The 22,263-nt window shown below is 41.0% G+C and overlaps 2 protein-coding genes across 15 annotated transcripts in view; both read right to left on the minus strand.

Moving 5' to 3' along the window:
- Nucleotides 1-1,303: 1,303 nt before the first annotated feature.
- Nucleotides 1,304-19,599, minus strand: exoc7 (exocyst complex component 7). 13 transcript variants are annotated; one of them, XM_024284604.2, is made up of 22 exons: nucleotides 19,379-19,597; nucleotides 19,190-19,255; nucleotides 16,297-16,481; nucleotides 16,115-16,220; nucleotides 15,714-15,936; nucleotides 13,311-13,478; nucleotides 13,033-13,044; nucleotides 9,848-9,940; nucleotides 7,787-7,855; nucleotides 7,437-7,582; nucleotides 6,715-6,867; nucleotides 6,539-6,637; nucleotides 6,399-6,461; nucleotides 5,559-5,625; nucleotides 4,367-4,405; nucleotides 4,155-4,217; nucleotides 3,959-4,079; nucleotides 3,785-3,880; nucleotides 3,646-3,709; nucleotides 2,324-2,365; nucleotides 2,121-2,254; nucleotides 1,304-1,506 (listed from the first exon to the last, which is right to left on the minus strand). In XM_024284604.2, exons 1-22 carry the CDS (start codon nucleotides 19,454-19,456, stop codon nucleotides 1,404-1,406), a joined length of 2,190 nt encoding a protein of 729 aa, XP_024140372.1. In that variant the 5' UTR covers nucleotides 19,457-19,597; the 3' UTR covers nucleotides 1,304-1,403. The 13 variants fall into 13 exon arrangements, 12 of the variants coding, with proteins under 12 accessions (XP_024140372.1, XP_024140373.1, XP_024140376.1 ...); XM_024284605.2 differs by lacking the exon at nucleotides 13,033-13,044; XM_024284608.2 differs by lacking the exon at nucleotides 7,787-7,855 and having other exon boundaries at nucleotides 19,379-19,596.
- An 882-nt stretch (nucleotides 19,600-20,481) lies between these two features.
- The window catches only part of tvp23b (trans-golgi network vesicle protein 23 homolog B (S. cerevisiae)), a 6,944-nt gene continuing 5,162 nt past the window's right edge, over nucleotides 20,482-22,263 (minus strand). Inside the window, exons 4-7 of one of the 2 annotated variants that reach the window (XM_024285666.1) lie at nucleotides 21,493-21,582; nucleotides 21,191-21,316; nucleotides 20,989-21,117; nucleotides 20,482-20,906 (exon numbers count right to left, since the gene is read on the minus strand). In XM_024285666.1, the coding sequence (XP_024141434.1) occupies nucleotides 20,880-20,906; nucleotides 20,989-21,117; nucleotides 21,191-21,316; nucleotides 21,493-21,582 (372 nt within the window). In that variant the 3' untranslated portion in view covers nucleotides 20,482-20,879. The remainder of the gene's footprint in view (nucleotides 20,907-20,988; nucleotides 21,118-21,190; nucleotides 21,317-21,492; nucleotides 21,583-22,263) is intronic. The other variant, XM_024285667.1, reaches the window with a different exon arrangement.

Here is a 22,263-nt window from a genome sequence, read left to right on the forward strand (position 1 = left end):
CAGTCCCACTGTTTCATGGCTGCTCTCAGTAAAAATCACAAAATCGTCTGCAACCATCACAGTCCATGGTGATTCCTGTCTAATTGGAGAATAAAACAACATTTTTGTGCAACTCAAAATGTTAACTGTACTTTTATTGGTCTATGCACATTACTAACATGAAATATAGACACAACAGATCAAAGTATATCAGCTGATATGTTCTGATATTTTTCTACAGGTTGTTTAGTAGAATGACTTCAGAAAATATAGGTCATGTTTTGGTGTGCCACCCCAAAATTTAAAGTGGCCCCCCAGCGGCCACCCCCAGGAAGAATTTCTGGAGGCGCCACTGTCATGTGTGATACGGTGAAAACCGGCCGCTCAGCTGATCTCTCCCGCCGGAGCGGTGCTCCGCCTCCACCTCTTTTACCGGAACCGGAGCGTTCCGGCTTACTTTCACCCCTGGTGACAAGTCTGATCCAGCTGGATTTCAGGTCTGCACACAGGAGGGGGCGTGTCTGTCAACTCTGCTGCTCGTCTCTCATTACAGCGGTAGGCGGGACTTTTGCGGAGAAATGCTGAGTTTCCGCGATTCTTTGACAATGGTAGTTGTTGTAGTAAACTCGTGTCGGACCCCGTAACATAATAAAATAATAATCTGTTTCCTCCATCTGGGATTTGTAATAGCAGACAGCTTCGATTCGCTCTACCTCTCCACCGCGGCGCTTGGCTCTGCCTTGCAGTCGTCAGATCAAATTTCATCGTCCAACTTTTATTAAATTAAAATATTAATTTCAATTGATCAGTACGAAACAATGACGTCCAACTTATAACAGCAGCTTTAAAAAGATCTTATAAAAATTTTAAATAAATATAACTTCCACCAAAGGGGGCGAAACTGCATTCAGGTCCCGCAGTCCTCGCGGCCCACAGGTTCAGGACAATTTTTTCGGGGGCCACTAGGGGGCGCTCAGAGACCAAGATTGGGCCACGGCCTCATGGTTAAGAATAACTGGTTTAAAGCTTAGCCCTGATTGGTCGGTTTAAAGCTGACTCCTGATTGGCCGGTTTAAAAATCAAACAGTATGACTTTCTGGAACCCCCCCCATTTTGTCTCTCCCAGTTAGTGTTTCTATGATCAACATCACAGACACAACTTAGCTATTTCAGAGGGACAACCTGAGGAATCGGAGACTGAACAGCACTTGTTTAACTGTACATGCTACAGTCAATAATGTACATTCAAATCTATTTGTTGCCTATTTGAGAGATTCTAAAAGCCCATGTTTTGGCATGTCTGCTGAAAATCTTCATCAACGAGTCAAAGTGAAATTCTAGTTTATTTATCAGATTAAAATACATAAACTTTGTGTGATGAATGCAGCTTTGAGCCTCATCAAAGACGAGTATTCTGAGTCATCTCAGGCAGAAGTGTCGAACAGCTTCTCGATCATCTCCTCCACCTCTTCTGGTCGGTACTTGTGGTACTTCTCAGGGTTCTTGGTGAATGAAATGTTGGTACATCTGGAAAAGAGTTCATGGGAAGAGCAGCTGTGACTTACATACAGTATTATATTGTTGGATCACAATCAAGCTTTTTCCTTTACAGTTTTAAATCAAATATGATGGAGCAGAAGAACTGAAGAAGGATGCTGCCTCCACATCGGAAACGGACACTGAAAAGTCCATGTCAACGTGCACAGGTTTTCAGTTGTTGAATGTATGTTGAAAGTTAAACTGGTTCAACTTTGAGCAGTCAGAGACTAGTAGTGACGTATTTCAAAACACAGAAGTACCAGCTGTTTGAAAAGTGATTATGGAGGATAAATTAATAATTGTGGTTTGTGACCGGCTGTAATTGTATGACACGAAGGTTGTCATATATGGGAATAAATCTGTGAAAGAAAACATCTGCAGCCAGATTCATGAGATTTGCACTGCTTTGACATTTCACACCAGCCTCTTCCAACTGTGAGTGTATGCTCTGGAATTAGGTAGAAAATAAAAAAGTCCTGTGTGAACATCACGTGCTAAAAGCACGTTCAAGAACCCATGTTCAAAGCGTTCTTGATCACGCCACACAAGCCTGGTGTGAACGCAGCACAACACTCAGGCTGTAGCTGTGCCGTGTCCCTCACCTCTGCAGGAAGGCTCGGTAAGCTTCAGACACCACTCTCTTCTGAGCTTGGCGGATGAAGTCTCGCTGATCTTTGTCTGGGATGGCCCAACCCTTCTGGATCTTACACAGCTCCTCCAAACCGTCATTGAAACCCTAAGAGACACTCTGGTCAGAGCTTCAGCTCAAAGCTCCTTTTGTTCAGCGCTGCTTTAAATACCTTACCTTGAACTTATCTTTAATCACTTGCCGCTCTTTATCTTTCAGCTGAAGGAGGAGAAAACATTGAAGGGTTCATAGTTTACATGATGAGTCTTCACAAAACAACAAAGATCTGGGTTTAGTTTCATATTAAACTTTTGAGCCTGAACCAAACTTGTTTAGCACAGTTCAATTGAAGTAAATCTCGTCCTAAAGTGTTATATAGTACAGCACAAAACATCTGCTTCAGTTCCTCATGTAACCACTGGGAACTAGTTTCTAAAGAGAAATTTCTCATTGAAGTTTAACTTCACTGCTAAAATAAACGTATGTGGATCCTAAATACATCTAGTTTATTTCTTTATTTTTAATATGTGAAAACCTTGGAAGTAGCATTTTTAATGTTATTAGAGCTACACCTTACGTATAATTGGGGACACCCAAAAGTTACTTTGTCCTACGCAGTCACTCACATTTGGAGTGATGAGGTACAATGTCCCTGTCCCAAATCACTGCCAAATACAAGAAAAACTAATTGTTTGAAGCTTAAAGCTACATACAATACATAATGCTTCTGGGACTGGTTGGATCTACATCCCAGTTTGGAAAGTTTAGAAAAAAAATAGTTATCCACCAAACGAAGTACCAAGTACTGTATTTGAAAAACATAGAACTGTGATACAAGTTCTGGATGTCAGTCAAACCATTTGAACTCTGATCTACTATTAGGAAAAAGCCAACGGAGGGAAGCGAACGATGAATGACTGATCTCCACTCATCTCCATCAGAACTACGGCTGCAGTGTTTTGGATCACCAGCTGATAATGAAGCCTCACAGCAGTCTAATCTCAGAGCCGACTCCTGTCCCTCTGAGATGGGATCTTCTGATTTCAGGAGGATAAAAAAGCCAGTTGTAGATGTCTGATATATGTGGCAGTTCAAAGACTCGTCCACATCATGACCCCCCTCTACCCCCTACCCCTCTCTGCCGAGTTATGACCTGACTGACTAGTCTAGTCTCCCTGCTGCCCAAATGACTCCAAGCTTCGGCACACTAGGACAGGAGAGCAGATAACGTCATCCAGTCAAGTTCAGTGTGATTGAGGGAGATCCAGACATCCCCCCCACCCCTTCCCACCCCCACCACTAAGAAGAGTTAAACCTTTACACCTACCAAAACAAAGTAGACTATTCGGGTAAATTGTCCCTGTAGTAAATTCACCTTCAGCAACCAGGAAACATTGGACCTTTCATCAGGTTCACTTGTTTCTGCTGTGTCAGCTGAACTGCCTCAAGCTAAGTGCCTCAGTGCTGCGTTTAAGATCCTGTCAGCAGTGGTTTCTGACCTTCATGCCAGGCTGCAGGACGGGCATGTTGCGGTCCGTCAGGTGCTCTGTGACTTTCAGCCAGCTGCAGCAGACGGACATGTTGGTTCAGAGCCAGCAGGACACTGAAATCTTGACATCAGGTGAGCTTTGAATTTACCTGCGCTGGTAGAACTCAATCTGCTGTTGTATCAGCTCTTTGTAGGAGGCCTCGGCTCTCTTCTGAGTCACGGTGACCAGCTGGATCAGCTCGGACCTGCATGTTGGTGACAGATTCCACGGATGAAGGAAAAGGAAAAGGCTGTAGTGATTGGACTGTAGAACAGACACAGACTTCTCCAGAGACTTGAGGATGTAGTTGTAGTTGTTGTGAAGGAAAATGGCACTCAGGGCTGAATCTTCGTAAACTTTGGATTTACTGAGCAGGTTTAGCTGAAGGTTTCCCAAAACTTTACCTGAAGGAAGACAGAGAATGATGAGCGGTTTAAAGAGCAGCTCAACTCAGCGCGATGGGGTCAGTTAGAACTCACAGATATAAGAGCTCAGGAGGCGTTTGTTGAAGTCGGAGGAATAGTTGGTCGCAGATGAACTCTCTGGAAACAAACACACGACATCTCAAAAGTTCATCCTGAATCACCGATGCAAACATGCACATCTGTGAACAATCAACTACAGACGAGCTTCAAGGAAACTTCACAGACAGGTCAGGACGCATGGGGTCCACATCCAGACTCAGGCTTACCTCGGGGGTCTAAAGGTATATTGTAAGTGTCCCCCAGCACTAAAACGACCCAGGCAAAGCAACAGAGAAGAGACAGAGAAAGAGGCACAAGTGCAAAAGGGTTAAAAGAGATTTGTTATTCCAGAGTAGGCCAACAGTTACCAGACGACGAAGGGAAAATGAAGAGATTAAGACGAGGCAGCAGGAGGGAAGTCTTACAGGTGAAAGCATGCAGGAGGAAAGTCAGGCTTTAGATCACATCTGAGTCAGGGAGCTGAGGACGAGCTAACAGGGAAAACTCGGATGAGGGGATATCGGGAAGTGATGCTCAGGGACAGCCTGAGCGGGGGAACCTCAGAGCCCTCATCTGTGGGACCATGACTCGGACAGTTTATCTGAATCTGCTGCATGCACGCGGGGGAACTGTTTGCTAAAACGAGGGAGCTGTTAGAGTGGCAGGATCTTCTGGACTTTAGGGGTGCAATGGATCATGGCTGATCCGTGATCCGTCCAGATCAGTATTCATGGTTTGGAACACACGTGTACTGCAGACCCCCCCACCCACAAGCGTCATTTAAGTGAGAGTACTTTGCTTTTCTGTTCCTCTATAAAGAGGATGGCTCGAAGTGTTCAGAATAAATGTGATGCGGGCTTCAAATTTGTGTCTGCCAGCTTTGTTTAGATGTGTCAAACTCACTGCTGAACGCTTGTTCAAAGGTGTGTTCAAAAACGTGACACTCGCCGCATGTGGGAGGAGCTGCTGTCAAAAGTTTTTCTCGACAAGACCTTATCGCTACTTCATGGAAGACTGGGATGATGTTGAGAGATTTTTTATTTTTTCTTATTTTGAAGAGCTCCATAAAAGCATTGGTGGCCTGTCCTGCATTGGCAGGAGAAAGACGCTGCTCCGTCTGTCCCCAGAGAGATGAGGTTATAGCAGCGAGGAACACTGAAAGAACTGATATGTCTTGCTTTCTTTTAAAAGCCCTTTTTTTCCAAGATGCAATGCACTTTGTTTTCTTTATATGAAAATTTTGAGTATTTTTAAATGTAAGAATATCTTGAGTTGAAATGTTTCGAAGTGATATATATATATATATATATATATATAAATATCTCCTAAGCTTCACATTTCAGAATTTTGAAATGTGTTTAGAGGTTTCAGACAGACTGATGGTTGGAGAGCTCCAGAGCTCCACAAAGGAAGGCAAACCTTGAGAGGCCAGCATGGCTCCTGCCGTCTCGTGGAAGTCTAGCAGCTGTTGCAGGAACAGAATTGCCTGAGCAAAGACAAAAAACTCAGATAAACCAAATAAGCCAGGGGTGTCAAACTCAATCACACAAGGGGCCAAAATCCAAAACACATCTTAGATCGAGGGCCAAAGAGGAAAAACATTTATTAAACACTCTAAAACTACATTTTTAAAACTTTAAAACTGTAACTTTTTAAGACAATTATGATCTAGATATATAGCATTACCTGTGATAATGCTAGTATAAATGCTGTAAGCTGAATTTGGCCACTGAAGATGCTAGTGCTGATAGTGAAAGAAGCTGAAGATGATAGCTAAAAATGCTGAAGCTGATAGCCAGCTAAAATATTAGCTAAATGCCAAATTATCCTAAAAAAAAAAAAAAAAAACTTGGGTTGGCAAAAACAGCTAGCATGTGGCTAATAAAATACCTAAACTTCAAAACAGCCCAAAAAGCAGAAACAAACATAATCCAAAACATCTAGGATGTAAATATAAGCCTAACTCCAAAACAGCCTAAAAAACTAATAAAAAAGACTAAATTAGCCATAACAGCTAGCAAGCAGCTGAAATATTAGCTAAACTCCAAAATAGCCTAAATATGTTTTAGTAAATGCAAAAATAGTCCAAAAAGCTACCAGAATGCAAGTTTTTTAAACTTTAGAACAGTAACTTTTTAACATAAACATGAATAATACAAAAGGCAGGAATATTATTCCAGATAAAATCAACCTAAACCTTAAATATCTTTGACATGTGAAATAAGCAAAGAGAAGGTACAGAGAACCAACAGATCTTACATTGCTGGTGAGCTCATGCACTGTTCCATCTTTGGGCATGTTGTACTCTTTGTCAGGATCATTCTGTGGGTGGTGGAGAGAAAACACAGTAAATGACCAGAAACCAACAGACAAGGAATGGTTGGAGTGAAGCCTCGTGCCTTAATGCTGTCTGCAAACTCTTCCAGTGCTTTGGCTCCAATCGTCTCCATGGATGTGATGAGCGTTGGCAGTTTGTTCTTGGTGCTCGCTGCTGTTCCCTGCATGTCAAATAAAGTACAATCCCTAAAAACCCTAAATCCAGCTAACTCCAGCACTGAGACGGCACAGACCCCACCTGAAGTGTGGAGTCAAAGTCAGACTTATTCATCTTCAGATGTCTGAGGATGGGGAAGATGGTGAGCACTGCAGAGTAGTCGTGGCGCATGATGGCCCTGCGAGCTGCAGACACGATGTTGTCTCCTTCCAGCATGAGGTTGTCCAGTGCTTCCTGTGGACAGACATGATGAAACTGACCCTGCAGACAGAATGTGGTTTGGGGCCAATATCCTGTTTTTAATCATTGAAGTCATTCAGTCTTTTCTAGGACCATCTATGGTACAGCTAATACAAATGAATAAACACCCAGATTTTTGAGAGATGTTATCCCCTTAGATCCAGTAAACAGATGACATCTGATCTAGAAATGTTTGATTCAAGACATGAAGAAGAAAAATGGTTAGAGTGACTGAAGGGTTTTTGATGGTAAGATCTCATCTACTGGAAACACAATCAACAAAGAGAGAACGCCCTCAAGCTGAACAAACTGGATGTTGAAACGTGTCTTGTTGATGTCAGGAGTCAGAAGAGAAAGAGCAGACAGGTTAAAAATGTGATGGGGTTGCTTTCTTTGCTTTTGTTTGTTATTTTGGGTTTGGATAACTCAGACAATTTTGTTCCTCAACTGTGATGTCTCATTTCTGCAGATTGTAGTGAAACCATCACCAGATGACCAACTCGTGAAACCTAAAACCAAAATCTTTCTACATCTGGAAAATAATCAGTTTGGACTCCTCTGACCTGAATGAGGGAGTCAAAGGTCTTCTTCTGGTGGTGTTCGGGGATGATCTCCGTCAGCAGGGCGTACTCGCTCTGAGCCAGCTTCACAAAGGCGCTGATACAGTGGATGTAGGAGTCGATCTCAATGTCAAGAACATCGTCTTTCCCTAAGAGTTGCATAACGAGAGCTACTGTCAGCCAACAAAACACAAGTGTCAGCTACAAGACAAGGATCTAAACAAAAACTGATTTTCAGCTGCTGACTACAGCCCAGAGTTTAACCCCTCAATTTATAAGCACTTGATTGGTAAAAGAACAAGCTGGGCCGAGGTTGTCGTTCTGATCAACCTCATCTTCTGTAATTCACTCACCTGAGGCAGCACCATGCTTCTCAGTCAGGGCGTCAGAGATGTGTTTGACCCGTGGGTCATGATCGTAACCTGGTGGGTGGGGCGGGCAGCAGGGAGACTAGTCAAAACGAGGTCAAGACTAGGCTAAGAGGGGAGAGGGGACAAAACTGACCCTGGAGCAGCTGAACCGACCACCACCAAGCACCACAGAGAAAAAGCAGGGCATACTCCCCCAAGATGAGTGAAATATAGACTGGTTCTGAACCAGTCTGCATGTCAAACTGTGGGACAAAAACAGCTTCAAATGTCCCAACAGCTTTGGATTTATTGCAGCTTTTGACAGGAAAATGGGTACCGGAAAATCCCACTTCTGACACCAATTATTTAGTTGGATGGAAGTTGAAACAGACAATGAATTAATTTGCCTGATAACTCAACGACCCATATTGATTTGAAAATCTATGCTAACTTCCAAGAGACTTTGTTTAAAATGAATAGTTGGCGATATACAAGTTTGCATGAACTGATGTGTGAATTAACCAATATAAAAATAAAACTTTTTTGTAATTAGTTAAAGGGGTTACATGAGGGAGCTCGAGCCACTTTTTACCTTATCTTCACTATATTAAACCTATTAATTTAATCACTGGTAGGATACCATCATTCATCTGTAATGTTATCTGAGACATATGTTTCTATGGGGGCAAGGGACGGAGTGGAGACTAAATTATATTTGAATAATTTAACTTAAAATTGTTAGTATAAATACGATGATTTTATTTTGCAGTTCTTCACAAATTAAATTCAGAATCAAAGTCAAATTTAGGAATTCTAATTTTACTACAATAAAGAAAGGTAAATATGTAATTTAGCAGGGCCAAAAAACCTCAAGTGAGCTTTGCTTTAAAATTGCTTGGAGACAAATTTTTGCTTAGATTTAGTGAAGCAAAAAAAGTATCTGTCAGTCGCAGATTCCTCAAGTTGTCCCACTTAAAAATTTGAGCTTGGTCTGTGTTTATCAAGATGTTCATCATAGAAACACTTCACCTGTGAGAAACAGAACATAAAAAATACTCCAGGAAATCACATTGTTTGATTTTAAAAGAATTTAAAGAATTTTGTTTAATGGTGCAGAATAAAAGTATTTATCTACAAACAAGTAACACAGATCAGTTCCACTTGTCTGTATAAATGTACCCTGTCTGAACTGCTTATCTGTATAAAAGACACCTGTCCACAACTTTAGGCAGTCAGACTTTGACCTCTCCACCAATACCAAAGAGCTTTCAAAGGACACCAGCAATAAGATTGTAAAGAGCCCAGAACTACAGGGGGGAGCAGGTCAAAGACCCGACTGATCCACTTGAAGCAAAATATGAATGGAGTCGTGTATGGGGAGTTTGCTCAAAAACCTCCTTCGGTCAGTGAGAGCGTTGAGGATGAATCAGAATCTTTTTTTATTGTCATTGTTGCACAAGGAGCTTGTGATACAACGAAAAATCTTGGTGCTCTCCAGAATAAAGAAGACAATTTAAGGGACAACCGTAGGAAGATATACATGTACTGCACATAGGAAAAAGTAAATAATAATAACAACATTATTGCACTTCCATGCCTTCCATGAAACATGTCTGGATCTTCCAGCATGAAAATGACATGAACATATCACCCAGGAAAGTAAGGAGTGTCTACGTAAAGATCTACAGGTAACCTTTGACCTCTGTCACTGAAACTGGTTTACATTACAAAGTACTGAGGCAAGCTTTTGTTACTGACTGAATACATATTTTATACAAATAAATTCTTTAAATACCAAACAATGTGATTTCCTAGACTCTGTTTAACATTCTGTCTGTAGCAGTAGAAGTGTTTCAATGAAGAACATCACAGACCAAACTCTGATTTTTTTAGAACCTTTTGACAAATCCTTCTTGTTCATCTGTATGGATGTTAGCGGTGTCCATCAAATGTCCAACGATTTGAAGCTGTGCAGTCTAAAAGCTGCTGTGACTGGCTGTTGGGACTTTGTGTTTGACTAAACCAGCTGGAAAGAAAGAGACAGAGAAGACCAAGGTGCTTTACCTTCCAAAGGAGTGAGGTTAGAACCCCCCTTTTTCCCATCCAGCCCATGCTGTGAGTACTGTTTCAGAAGGTTCTGAGCCTTGCGAATGGTCCCTGGTCCCATAAACACAGAGAAAGAGTCCAGAGGAGGGGAGTGGGGCCAGCAAGGTCCAGACAACCAAGAAACACAAGAAGGAAGAGGAAGAAGAAAAAGCAGATCTAGGAAACAGGTGATGAAAGGCAGACACCACATCCCTCCACCAATCAGGCAGCCAGCAGAGTTTATTTATGGGTGGGGGAGTGAGAGCAACACCTAGCACCACAACCAGTCAACCAAACAGTAGCACTACAGGACGGCTGTGCAGAAACACAGTCCCAGGGCCATGTAAGAAAACACACAGGTTAGGTCACAGTTCATACAATTACCAGGAACATCAGCAGATGATATTCAGATTATATCCGGCAAACATTACAACATGACACAGCCTCAGCTCATTGGTGGGTTAGTAGGCAAGTGGCACATTTAGAGGTGCGCTCATTGAATTTTCTTACCTTAACAAAGTAAAGAAATGCAAATGACAAAGCTCCGCATGTTAGCAGCAGACACTGGCTTTACCACACATGCAGCCAATGATAACCAACATGGGCAACTTGACAAAGAGTCAGCAACTACATCTTCTCTTTGTACTACAGCCGACAGGCTAACACTTCACTGAGGAGTCAGGAGGCCTTTCCCAAAAACATTTAACCTGCAGTGATTCAGAGAAGCCAGAGAATCGCTGCACAACCAAAAAATGACAGCCTCTCATTATTTTACTGGTACAATACCAGCAAAACACGTCTGCACAGAAACTGGTCCAGAAGCTTCCATAACAACTGCGTGACAAAAACGAAGCAGAAGTCAGGACAAGAAGACAATGAAGACTGTCTGCTGTTAATCTGGAAACATATGAGGTCATTCTTCTGATGTTTTCATAAAGACTTAAAGGGGCAATATCATGAAAATTCTACTTTTTGAGCTTTTAAGTGTATTCTACTGTTCATTCCTCTCTGTCAAGAACCCCAAAGCGGCATTTTGATCTGATCATGCATTTCTGGGTAATCATCTAAAAACCTGTGCTGAAAACGAAAACGAACCGGTCCTCACATGCTGATGTCACAGAGTGAGACCGCCCCTTTCAGGAAGAGTCTCAGCCCCCCCCAGTCCAACACAAACACTCAATTTCTCCACTGAGCTAGTAGAGACAAGCATAAAACTTTCATTTTAGATACAGAATACCCTATATCTTCTAGTTGTGTCCTGTCTTCAATAAATTCCAGCTCAAACAGGTGTTTGTTACCTTAGAGGCGGGGCTCCTTTAAGACCCCCCCTGCCCGAACGGCTAGTGTTGCGCAGAAGCCGCGTGTATTTGTGTTGTGAACCAGTGTGTCAATGACCGGGCCTACGAAAGGCAGATATAGTATGTGCATCCATCTTTGAAGAAGTTTGGAGCAGCAGCACGCAGCGGCAGGCGGAGCTTCAGGAATCGAGTCGTTTTACTTCCGGGTAGGAAAAAAACTTACGAAAAATTACAAATATTTCATAAATAATTTGTTTTTTAGAGTTCCAGAACTAATATATGATCATATATATGGATACAGTTCACTCTGAAAAGCTTAAAAATATCATGGCAGGGCCCCTTGAAAGACCTACTCCAATGAAAACTGTGTTTTTAACATGTTCTTGTAGCATTTTTGTCATAGTGGAGGACATGATAAAATAATTTAAGATCAGTCTGTGTTTCTGAATATTTATTTATTTAAATCATGAGGGATCAGGTGAATTTCTAATGAACTCCTGCTGCTCTGCAGAAACTATGTCCTAGAAAATATGTTTTTGATGTTTGCTAAAAACTGCATCATCATAATTAAAAGACGGCTGGGAACGCTTTCACAGCAGAAGTGGGACTTTAAAGAAGCTCTGGGTAGATGTCTGTTGTGTTATGCTGCCGTTGTGGGTTTTGAGGCTCCAGCACGGCATTAGTGACTCAGGCTGAGTGAAGTGCTCAGCACCAGCTGCTATACAGACTCACAACGGAAGTTATGACTAAAATCTATCAATGCCGACTCCAGCTGAGCCCTCCAGTGAATCCAACCACGAGTTTGCTTATTTAAACAAAGCAAAAGCAGACCGTTAGCATTACTGAAGATTTCCTCTGCTAGCACAAACCTGCGGCAGCGCACGGTGGTTCTACACAACTCTTCTGCACACACAGTGAAGCTCCACAGCCTTTAGTTTCACAGCAGCAGAAGCTTTATACTAACTCTGTTTCTTCTGTTGGTGACTTCAATCAACCACAATCGCTTCATCAATACAACACAAATCTATAACATTTTCTTTAGTATCATTAATCAAAAAAAATAGTTTGAAAGAATTAAAGTCTTGATTTTCCTAGAACTGAAATGACTTAAACCAGAAAATGTGTAACTACTACAGCTCTTTCTTATCTTGGGTTTACTCATCTCAAACTGAAATGAAAAAAGGAAAAAAGAAAAGAATCACAGCATTTTTGATAGGTGACACTTATCAAATGTGAGTAGTGTCTTTGATATCAAAAATCTCATTAACAGAGCAGATGAATCAAGGTTCAAATTTTTACTCTCCGCCCAAGTTCAACTTTTGAAAAAGCTGCTTTGGTTTGATGTGAGAGTTTAGAACTTTGACTTCCTGATCAAAAGCATGTTTTCTGCAGAAATTCTGGATAATGCCAAAACCTCGTGACCTACATTTCTTAAAACAATTTGATGTAAATGAGTAAAGTAGAAGCTTCAACACGTTTCACGCTACAGACACACTTTGAAATGTGAATGTTCATTAAAGTCTGCTGAATGTTGATTAACTCTGCTGGTCTTTTTCAAAGGTCTGTTTAGTCATGTAGTAGTTTTACAATGAAATGATCATGCATTTTTGTAAATATCTTATTCAATTTTTTACTGTAAAATATGTAGATAAGATTTTGCCCATAAGAAACTGTTCAGGATCTTTGAGGTTCCGGTTGGAGCGTTTCCAGGACGGCTTCCACCGCTGCTGCAGCTGCCATGAAACTAGAGGTCTGAACACCAGCAGCCACATTCAGACCTGCTGCTTCAGAGCACCAACACCACTTGTAACCACGGCAACCACTGGACATGAGCACAGAGCACAACAGTGAAAGCTTTGCATTTACCTGGGATGTAGACTGTCATCACAGCACAGGAGTTATGAAAGGGAAGAGGGTGGTTAGAGAAGACAGTGAAGGAGTGAGATGAATGGAGCAAACGGATCAATCAAGGTGGCTGGATGGAGTTCAGCGCCATGTGCAGGGAAAGTGCTCACACTGTGCAGTCCTTCAAACCCTCACATCTGACTGAATCCTACTTGACAGTGTCATGTAGATTTAAAGGGTCTTCTCTGTTTAGTGACTGTTGGCGGACGATGACAGAAAAACGGTGGTGTGCTGCTGACCTGGTCTCTTGGGAACCTTTTTGGTGGGCGTGTCCTTGCGTTTGGTTTGGACAGCAGGCGAGTAGAGGACACCAGAGGAGGCGCTGTTCTTACGGAAGTGCTCTTTCAGGCCTTTGATGGAACGATCCAGCTGGTTGGACCGGATCTGGAAGTAGACGTTCATAAAATCTGAGGAGGACAAAAACAAAAGAAGACAGTTCATGAACAATCCATCTCTTAAAAACCTGTCAGTCTCTATTTAAGTCATTCTGTGGCTTAACATGAGTCTTGGTCGATCACATGGTTACTGCCTATGTAGAAGGTTCAAGGGTCTCACTGTTACACTGTGAGGTTGTCTGTCTTTCAAAAGGCACAGCGTGCATCGATTAACTAAACCAGAAGTAGCATGATCTCACAGTGACCTGTACGCCAGCCATCACAGCGTCACACTTAACACAAAACAGCAGCCAGTTAAAGCTCATTTTTAACTCTGACTAAAGCTGGAGGTAGCAGAGATGAAGATGCTGAGGTTCTCTTTGGGAGTGACCAGGATGGATAGGATCAGGAATGAATACATCAGAGGGACAGCACATGTTAGAGGTTTTGGAGATAAAGTCAGAGAGGCCAGACTGAGATGGTTTGGACATGTTCAGAGGAGAGACGGTGAATATATTGGTAGAAGGATGCTGAGGATATTTGAAAGTTTAGCGAATATTTTGGCTAAATGATAGCTTTTTTGGCTAAACTGGATTTTTTTTTTTGTTTTTAGGCTAATTTGTCTCTTAGCAAATATTTTAGCGTCAGCCTTTTCAGCTATCAGCCTCAGTGTTTTTAGCTATCAATTTCAGCATCTTCAGCAGCCAAATTCAGCTTCCAGCATTCACACTAGCATTATCACAGGTAATGCTATATATCTAATTCATATTTATCGTAAAAAGTTATGGTTTCAAAGTTTTAAAAAGGTAGTTTTAGAATGTTCAATAAATGTTTATCCTGTTCCTCCCGTGATCTAAGGTGTGTTTTGGATTTTGGCCCTTGTGTGATTGAGTTTGACTCCCCTGGACTAAAGCATCCTGACAAAGCTGTGAACTTGAGAACTGACTGCAATAAGAAAAAGAAATTGACTATTTGCAACATAAATTTCTAAATGTGTGCTGAAACTTTCCTTGCCCACGTGGACCTGGAGGGTGGGTTCGTGTTACAGTTATAGTTAATAATACATCAAATGGTTTCTGAGCACAGCTGTGTCTGCAGCTCACCGCTCCCCCAGGAGCTGGATCACCGCCGAGAACACATTTCATACACCCATGAGCGTGAAATCGTCTCAGTGATCTTTTCATTATAATGAAAGTTTCTATCTAAAACCAAAAACATATTTGATTTGATTTTAAAGACAGATTTTTGCAGTAGCTCATTAGAAATACAGTTCATTTTGCAGCTGAAACTACTGACACAGATCAACAACACCCCCCTTCCGCTCCCCGTCACCGAGAGCTCTGTTTGCACGCTAATGTGCGAGCTTACAACCTCAAGTTAACATTGGGGGCGCTAAAATACCGAAGAGCAACATTGGATGAATATCCAGTCGTAAAGTTTTGAGCCAGAATCTCAATTCACTACAGCACGAGTGTTGAACGCTCATCATGTCTCGCACCCTAAGTATGAGCAGGTTAGGGTGGAAGTGGGGGACTCTGGCACGCCCATTCCAGTCACTGTATCATTAGTCTGAGCATTTTTAAGCATCTGGTTTTTTATCCGCTCCTGATTGGAATTAAGAAATAGAAACGCAGTTCCAATGGTTAATTCTTTATATAGGTCCTGTGAGAGAAATGTCAAAAGAAATTGTTCAAAACACCAAAAAGACGATTTTCATAAGGGGTGTAACGGATCACGGATAATCCATGATTCATATGGATCACTAGCCCACATGTGCACCGCGGCCCCCCCCCCCTCCTTCCACTGCGGCTGCATACCTCACGCGCGCATCATCAAAACCAATTGTCTGTCCACACTGATTGTAATTGCCGTTAAATTCATGTACTTTATATATGTTTTCTCAAACATATGACTAAAAGCTTTTCAATAAAGTAATTTCACGCTCTTCTTGTTTTTTTCTGTTGTTTTGTTTACTGATCAGAACCACGACCCTTAAACTGTGACACGATCCGAACCATGAGTTTTGTGATCCGTTACACCACTAATATTCACTGGAGTGGAGTGTGCGACCAACAACATTTAGCCTCGACAACTTAAAATGTGTGCAGTTAGTGCTGTAATGAGCATCTTGGTTGCTCATTTTACAAGAGGCCAACATGAATTTCCATCAGTTTTTGTGCTGGTCACACATTAATACGCGTGAATCACATCAGCCATAAAAAAACATTCAACAAAAGTCTGGAAGAAACAACGAAGTGACAGCCCTACCCTGGTTTCGTCCAAACTCCACCAACCACCCAGTGATGCAGATGATGTCCTGGAGTACAGCTTCAGGAAGGTGTTCCAGCACCACCTCCTCCTGCACCTCCAGCTCCTCGTCCACGCTGATGGTATCCAGGATGAGGATGGGGGGAACGGGCTTACTGTAGCGGGTCAGGAGGCTGCGGAACTCAGCTTCCAGCAGCTCTTTCCCCTTTTCAAAGCGCGCTTTCTGCAGAACATCAGCGTTTTGTAGAGTTACTTGAAGATCACTCAGCATAAAAATATCCTAATCTCTATGCTCTATGCTAAAGATTGTATTTTTTTTTTTTAAACATGCCATCCTATTTCATTTATTCTTCTTTTTAGGTAAATGATGAAGAACAGAGAGACAAAGGCTGATACTGCACCACTGTGTTGAGTTCAGGGCTGTCAGGGTTGTTGTCCTGAAAATACTCCACTGCTTTCTGGATTTTTGCAATGCAGGCGAGGTACTCATCCAGTCTGCCTGCAGGTCTGGAACAGAGCATGCACATTTTCACAGCCGTCTCATTTCTTTGAATTTGCTTCAGGAGGAGGAGGTGCTGCTCACCCCTCACGAATTATCCTGTCAGTGTCTTTGGCCACGTGGTAGTAACTGATGACATGGTCCATGCAGGACAGAGTCTTGTCTACGTTCTCCTGCAGCCGCTGCAGATTCTCCGTCTGTTTGTGGACCGGGATGATGGAGTTCTCCAGCTGCATCAGACGGCTCTCAAACGAAGACAGGATGGAAACCTGTCAAGGCAGAAGCGGCACAAAAGGTGGTCGAGTCACCCGAGGATGTAGATGGAAGCTGTTGGTATGATCAGCTTTAACACCGGAGCTCCAGTGTTTATGTTCTTTGATTTACTGTTGTTTTTCAACCGTTACCACGATCATTCCAGAAGATTCTGAAGGAGAAAAGTGGCTCAACGAGCTGCTTTTCTCCTTCAGAATCTTCTGGAAATACGTTGATGGTGTTAACGGTTGAAAAGTAGAAAACAGTAGCAGTATGTTTAAGATTTTGTGTTTAAGAATCCCAGACAATGCTTCAGGTATTAAACGCGGGGTCATCTGGACCCCACAACACAGCACACTGAACTTTCTTTTTTCAAGGATTTTTTTCATCTTCACTGATGTCTGTTGCAGACATAAAATCCTGTCCATCTTTGTCATGGGAGGATCACACAGCAATGTAAGGGTGGGGTCATCTGGACCCGATAGGACAGCACGAGGGTTAAAGGCACTTCTGACATGAGAATCACTTAGTACCCGTGTCAAAGTCAAGGCCCGGGGGCCGGATCGGGCCCGCCGGGTATATATATCCGGCCCTCCAGATGATTTTATTTGATTGTTATTAATGGGACAATGTTATCTTGCGCTCATTTCTAACTTGTATAATTTTGACAATTTTTTTTTTATATGGAGAGTAAAATATTAAAAGTTATTCAAGTTTAAGTTGATTTATTCTGGAATAATATTCCTGGCTTTAGTAGTATTTATAATCATGTTAAAAAGTTACAGTTTTAAAAAATTGCATTCTGATAGCTTTTTGGACTATTTTGGAACTTACTAAGATTGAGATAGAGATATCTATCTCAATCTTAGTGAGTTACTAAGAGTAGTAACTAGTAACTTAGTAACTTACTAAGATTGTTTAGGCTATTTTGGAGTTTAGCTACTATTTCAGCTACATGCTAGCTGTTATGGCAAATTTATTTTTTTTTAATAGTTTTTAAGGTGTTTTGGAGCTAGGCTAATATTTACATGCTAGCTGTTTTGGCTAATTTAGGTTTTTTTTCAGTTTTTTAGGCTGTTTTGAAGTTTAGCTTTTTTTTCAGCTACATGCTAGCTGTTTTGGCTAACCAAAGGGTTTTTTTTTTTTTTTGGTTTTTAGGCCTATTTGGCATTTAGCTAATATTTTAGCTGGCTATTAATTTCAGCATCTTCAGCAGCCAAATTCAGCTTGCAGCATTCACACTATCATTATCACAGGTAATGCTATAAATAAAGTTCATAATTATGTTAAAAAGTTAAAGTTTTCAAAATGTAGTTTTATAATGTTCGATAAATGTTTGTCTTGTTCGGCCCACGACTTAAGGTACGTTTAGGATTTTGGCCCTTTGTACGATTGAGTTTGACACCCCTGACTTAGTAGCAATGCCTTCAGGATATTTGGTTAGATTTCTAAAAATCTTACATATATGTCAGATTCTGTCTGTGGCTTCATTTAAAAATCTGATTAATAAAAATCAAAATTATCTTAATTTGGAAAACTAAAACAATTTTGCTAATCATAAAAAAAAACATTTTGTTAACTCTTTTTGTACCATTTTGTCTGAAAATGTGTTAAGTTAAAAATTAAATCTAAAAATTATTTTGCAAACTATAACAATTTTTAAAAAGTAATCCGAAAAAATAACCAAATACTTCAAATTCACAGGTCCACAACCTGCAGCTCCAGATCAACACGAGGCTCTTTTATCTCTCCATGGTGACTCCTTGAACAAACATAAAATAAGTCATGGAGACTGCTGATCCAGACATGTCGACCATCAGAGTCAGCATCTCCCCCTAAACAAAACTACCTAAAGAAAACAAATAAAACCTGAAAACTAAGACTACCAAGATCCAACCCCAAACTAAAATAACAAAAACTCAGCAGAGTAAGACTGCTGAGGACAAAGAGGGTAAACAAAACAAAAATAAATAAATACAAGAAAAATAAAATAGCAGTGTTTTGGAGTAAGGATTACTTAGTATTTATTTAATTTAGATGAGTTAAATGTATAAATGGATGTCTGAGGTTCACATAGAAGATAAACTATGCATGTTTTTACATCCTGTTGACCTGAAGACGTCTTGTTTGTTCAACTCTACCTCCAGAATGAACAGATTTTAATAAAAAGTTTGATCTTTTATTAATTAGAAGCACATTATATTATGCTGAACACCATTGGTTACCAGCTGTCCAGATGCACTGAGATGGTCCTGTTTGGCACAGAACAGCTTTTATTTGGGAAATAAGTTATTAGAGCTTCTGTCAAACGTTTTTGTTTTTGTTCGTATCAAAAATAGACATAATTAATATTTACTAACAGAAAAATAAGGTCCTGGACGCAAATCCAAATTTCTCAAAGGCTAAAGTAAGACTCGGCTCCTTCTATCAGTAGAAAACGTGCCCAAATAGCTCTTTTACTGTTAAAGGCTGCTAACCCCTGATAAAATTGCGTTGACTGAGACCTGGTTTGTCTTGAGATTTTGCTAATCGGTTCAGAACAATTCAGTATTTTAACACCGCAGATACGTTTAAATGTACACTCTCTGTTTTTAGGTCAAAGTAAGCCACGTTGTGCAGGACGTTCTTGTCTTTCGTTAGTTTGGTTTAAATGCAGACAGTGAAGCCTCCTGTAAAGGTCTTTCCCGTTTCCGCAGCCTGCAGATCGTCACATGAAGCCCCGTACCATCCCTTTGGTCAGCTGATCGCTCTTCTCCAGGTTTTCTCGGATGAACGACAGCGTCTCCTGTTCCTGTAACATCACAGACACCACCAGCTTACTTCTCACTGCATTTGACAGAAAGTCGTTCATGTTTTAAAGGTGAAATGGGAATAATGCTCTGCGGGAAACGGCTCCTTCAGTTCCGCTTCTGACCTGCTTGAGTTTTTCCTCGATCTCCCGCTTCCTGGCGGACGCGTCCTCGATGGGAATCATCCTGGAGCTGATTCCCATCAGAGCGCGGCTCCCCAGCGGACTAAATGTAGCTAAATGACCCGCTCGGATCACAGAATGTGAAAAACAACCACCATTCAATTCTTCTGTTGTTTTCTGCTGAAGTCAGGAGGGCGCGTCAAACCGAACACTCACTTCTGGTATTATTTTCAAAATAATCCACTCGAGCTGCGCCGAAGGAGCAAACAAACACACCTAAATGCATCATACACTTGAAGGAGAACTGTCTACGATAAATATTTAAACTTTAATATCCATTAGGATCATGAAGCTCAGTGCATTTAATGTATTTATAGGCCAATTGCTTTTACTTTGAAGGCCGGTTCGTCCGTGTTTCCGGTGGGTGTGTTCATTTCTTTCACATCCGAGTTGATCCAAGGCGGAACGTTTCTTCAATCAAATACTACGCCGGTTTTCTGAGAACAAATGCTCTAGTGTCATTACTAAAGCTACTACTGACATTTTTCCATAATACATACAATATTTAAATAATAATGATTCAGTGTGTTGTGGCTTAAATGTTCTGGCCTGACCAGTGGCAGACCAGCCGCTAGATGACGCAGTTGCTCTTATTATAAAATTAAAGTATGGTGTAGATGCGGAATGACGAATTTAGTGATAAATCCAGTAAAATATAAAAATTTCAAAAAGATGGCTTGATAAAATTGTCCCCAAAACGATGTCTTTTTATCATCACTCTATAGTGAATGTGTTGATGAATTGGGGCTATTTTTGCACACATTTGTTTTAGTTTTCCAGACAATTTGAGGAAACGTGATAGGAACTTATTAACACTGAAAGTAAAACAAGTCTACAAAAATAATCTCCACCCTGAGACTGGGAAAGATGTGATCCTCTAATGTTAAAGTCAGCTCTTAATAAGGACTCTGAAAAACTGGAAGTGGATCCAGGAACATGAGGGTTCATGGTTCCTGACTTTGACTGCAGACACTGCTCCTTCAGAGGATTCTGCACTCTGAAGAATGTGTCCCATACTGGCATTTTAAAAAGAAATCACCTCACACTTTTCAGGAAAATGTTACAAATGTATTTGCACAGAAAATGCTTTACATGGTATCTTTACTTACATATTTACAAATGACTTGGAATACTTCAGAGTAAGTTTTGCAAAGGAAACATGTTTTTACGTCCATCCTCAAAGCCTTTTAAGTTTCCTGAAGTTACTAGAAGAACTAAAAACTACAGACAAATAAAAAGGCTTAATACACAAATTGAACGTTTTCCATGAATATCTCCCACCTGTAGTGATGGTTTAAAGCTGCTTTTCTTAGAAAATATGTTAAAAGGAAAACTATGAACCCATCTACGGCTGATTTCAAACATGTTTCTATGAGTCCTTCAGGAAAAAGACTATATCACAGCATTAGGTAGAATGATGGGTTTTTAATGGCAGAGCTGCAGTCTATGATTCCTCTTCTTTTGACAGCGTCTGAGGAGAAAACAGATTGGCACATTTTAGACACAAAAATGATAAAAACTCACATTTACATTTTCCCCAGAAATGAGTTCACCTGCTTAAGGAACTGCCGACCAAAATAGTTGGTGGCCATATTCTTTAGGTTGGTTTTCCCTCCCACTCTGCACCGCACATACCCGTAAAGGTTGGCCCCTTGCAATACCACCGCCATGATCACCACAGGCTACGTGGAAGACAGGAGGACAGCAATTTGAGATTATTTAACAGAAAAAAATGAAGAATAAAGAAAGTCTTACCATCCATTTAATCCTGAAAGAAAACAGCGTGCTGAAGGCAAATAGGACCCAGATGATTGGGCAAATTATCAGTCCAAGCCAGAAGATTCGGGAATCAGAATTTGACACTTGCTGTTTCCCAGAGCCCTGACGGAAACAGGATATTCTCACAGTGAGGACATTTTAGCAAAACATGAGGCCTGCTGACAGGAAACAACTGCATTTATCAACATCATACAGCCCAAGAGGTCAGTGCCGTTGAAGGTCAAAGACCCGAGAGCTCAAAACCTCCAACGGCAGAAGAATGAAAAGCAACATCCCACCTTCCTGGATTCAAACACCCAGTGGCTTCGACCATCATCATCTACCTGGTTCCACCACCGCAGACCAACCATTAACCTCCCAGTGATGTTCTGGAAAGAATACAAAGCCCATAAATGCTCGTCTTCCCCTCAGCTGTGCTGTCAAACACAGCACTAAGTCCAGATTCTAAAGCCTTTATGCAAACACAGCTGGTTTTGTTTTAACCTAACTTGAAATAGTGAAGTGGAAATAGATTATAAATGGATCTAAGTAATACAATATCTCAATAATGTCATCGAGATAGTAAGAAATTAACGTAGTTATACTCATTTTTTGTGTATTTAATAGTATTTATTTAATTTAGATGAGTTGAATGTATGATGTCTGAGGTTCACATAGATGATAAACTATGTAGGTTTTTACATCCTGTTGACCTGAAGACGTCTTGTTTGATCAACTCTACCTCCAGAATGAACTGATTTTATATGCAAAGCAAAACTTTGGAAAAAGTTTGATCTTTTATGAGTTAAAAGCAAATGTTCTCTTATGCTGCACAACGTTGGTTACTAGCTGTCCAGATGCACTGAGATGAACCAAATAAACCACATTTTCTTCTCTGAGTAGAAACTAGATGTATGTGACAGTCTGATTAAACTGAGAAAACAGTTTTAATGACATTTTGTGAAATAGAAAACTGCATGATGATGTTTTTTCCAGCAAAGAACACCATCTTCTACTGGGGGTGTAACGGATCACATAACTCACGGTTCGAATCGTGTCACGGTTTTAGG

This window comes from Oryzias melastigma, linkage group LG19 (genome assembly GCF_002922805.2).
Source record: "Oryzias melastigma strain HK-1 linkage group LG19, ASM292280v2, whole genome shotgun sequence".
NCBI classification, from domain to species: Eukaryota; Metazoa; Chordata; class Actinopteri; order Beloniformes; family Adrianichthyidae; genus Oryzias; species Oryzias melastigma.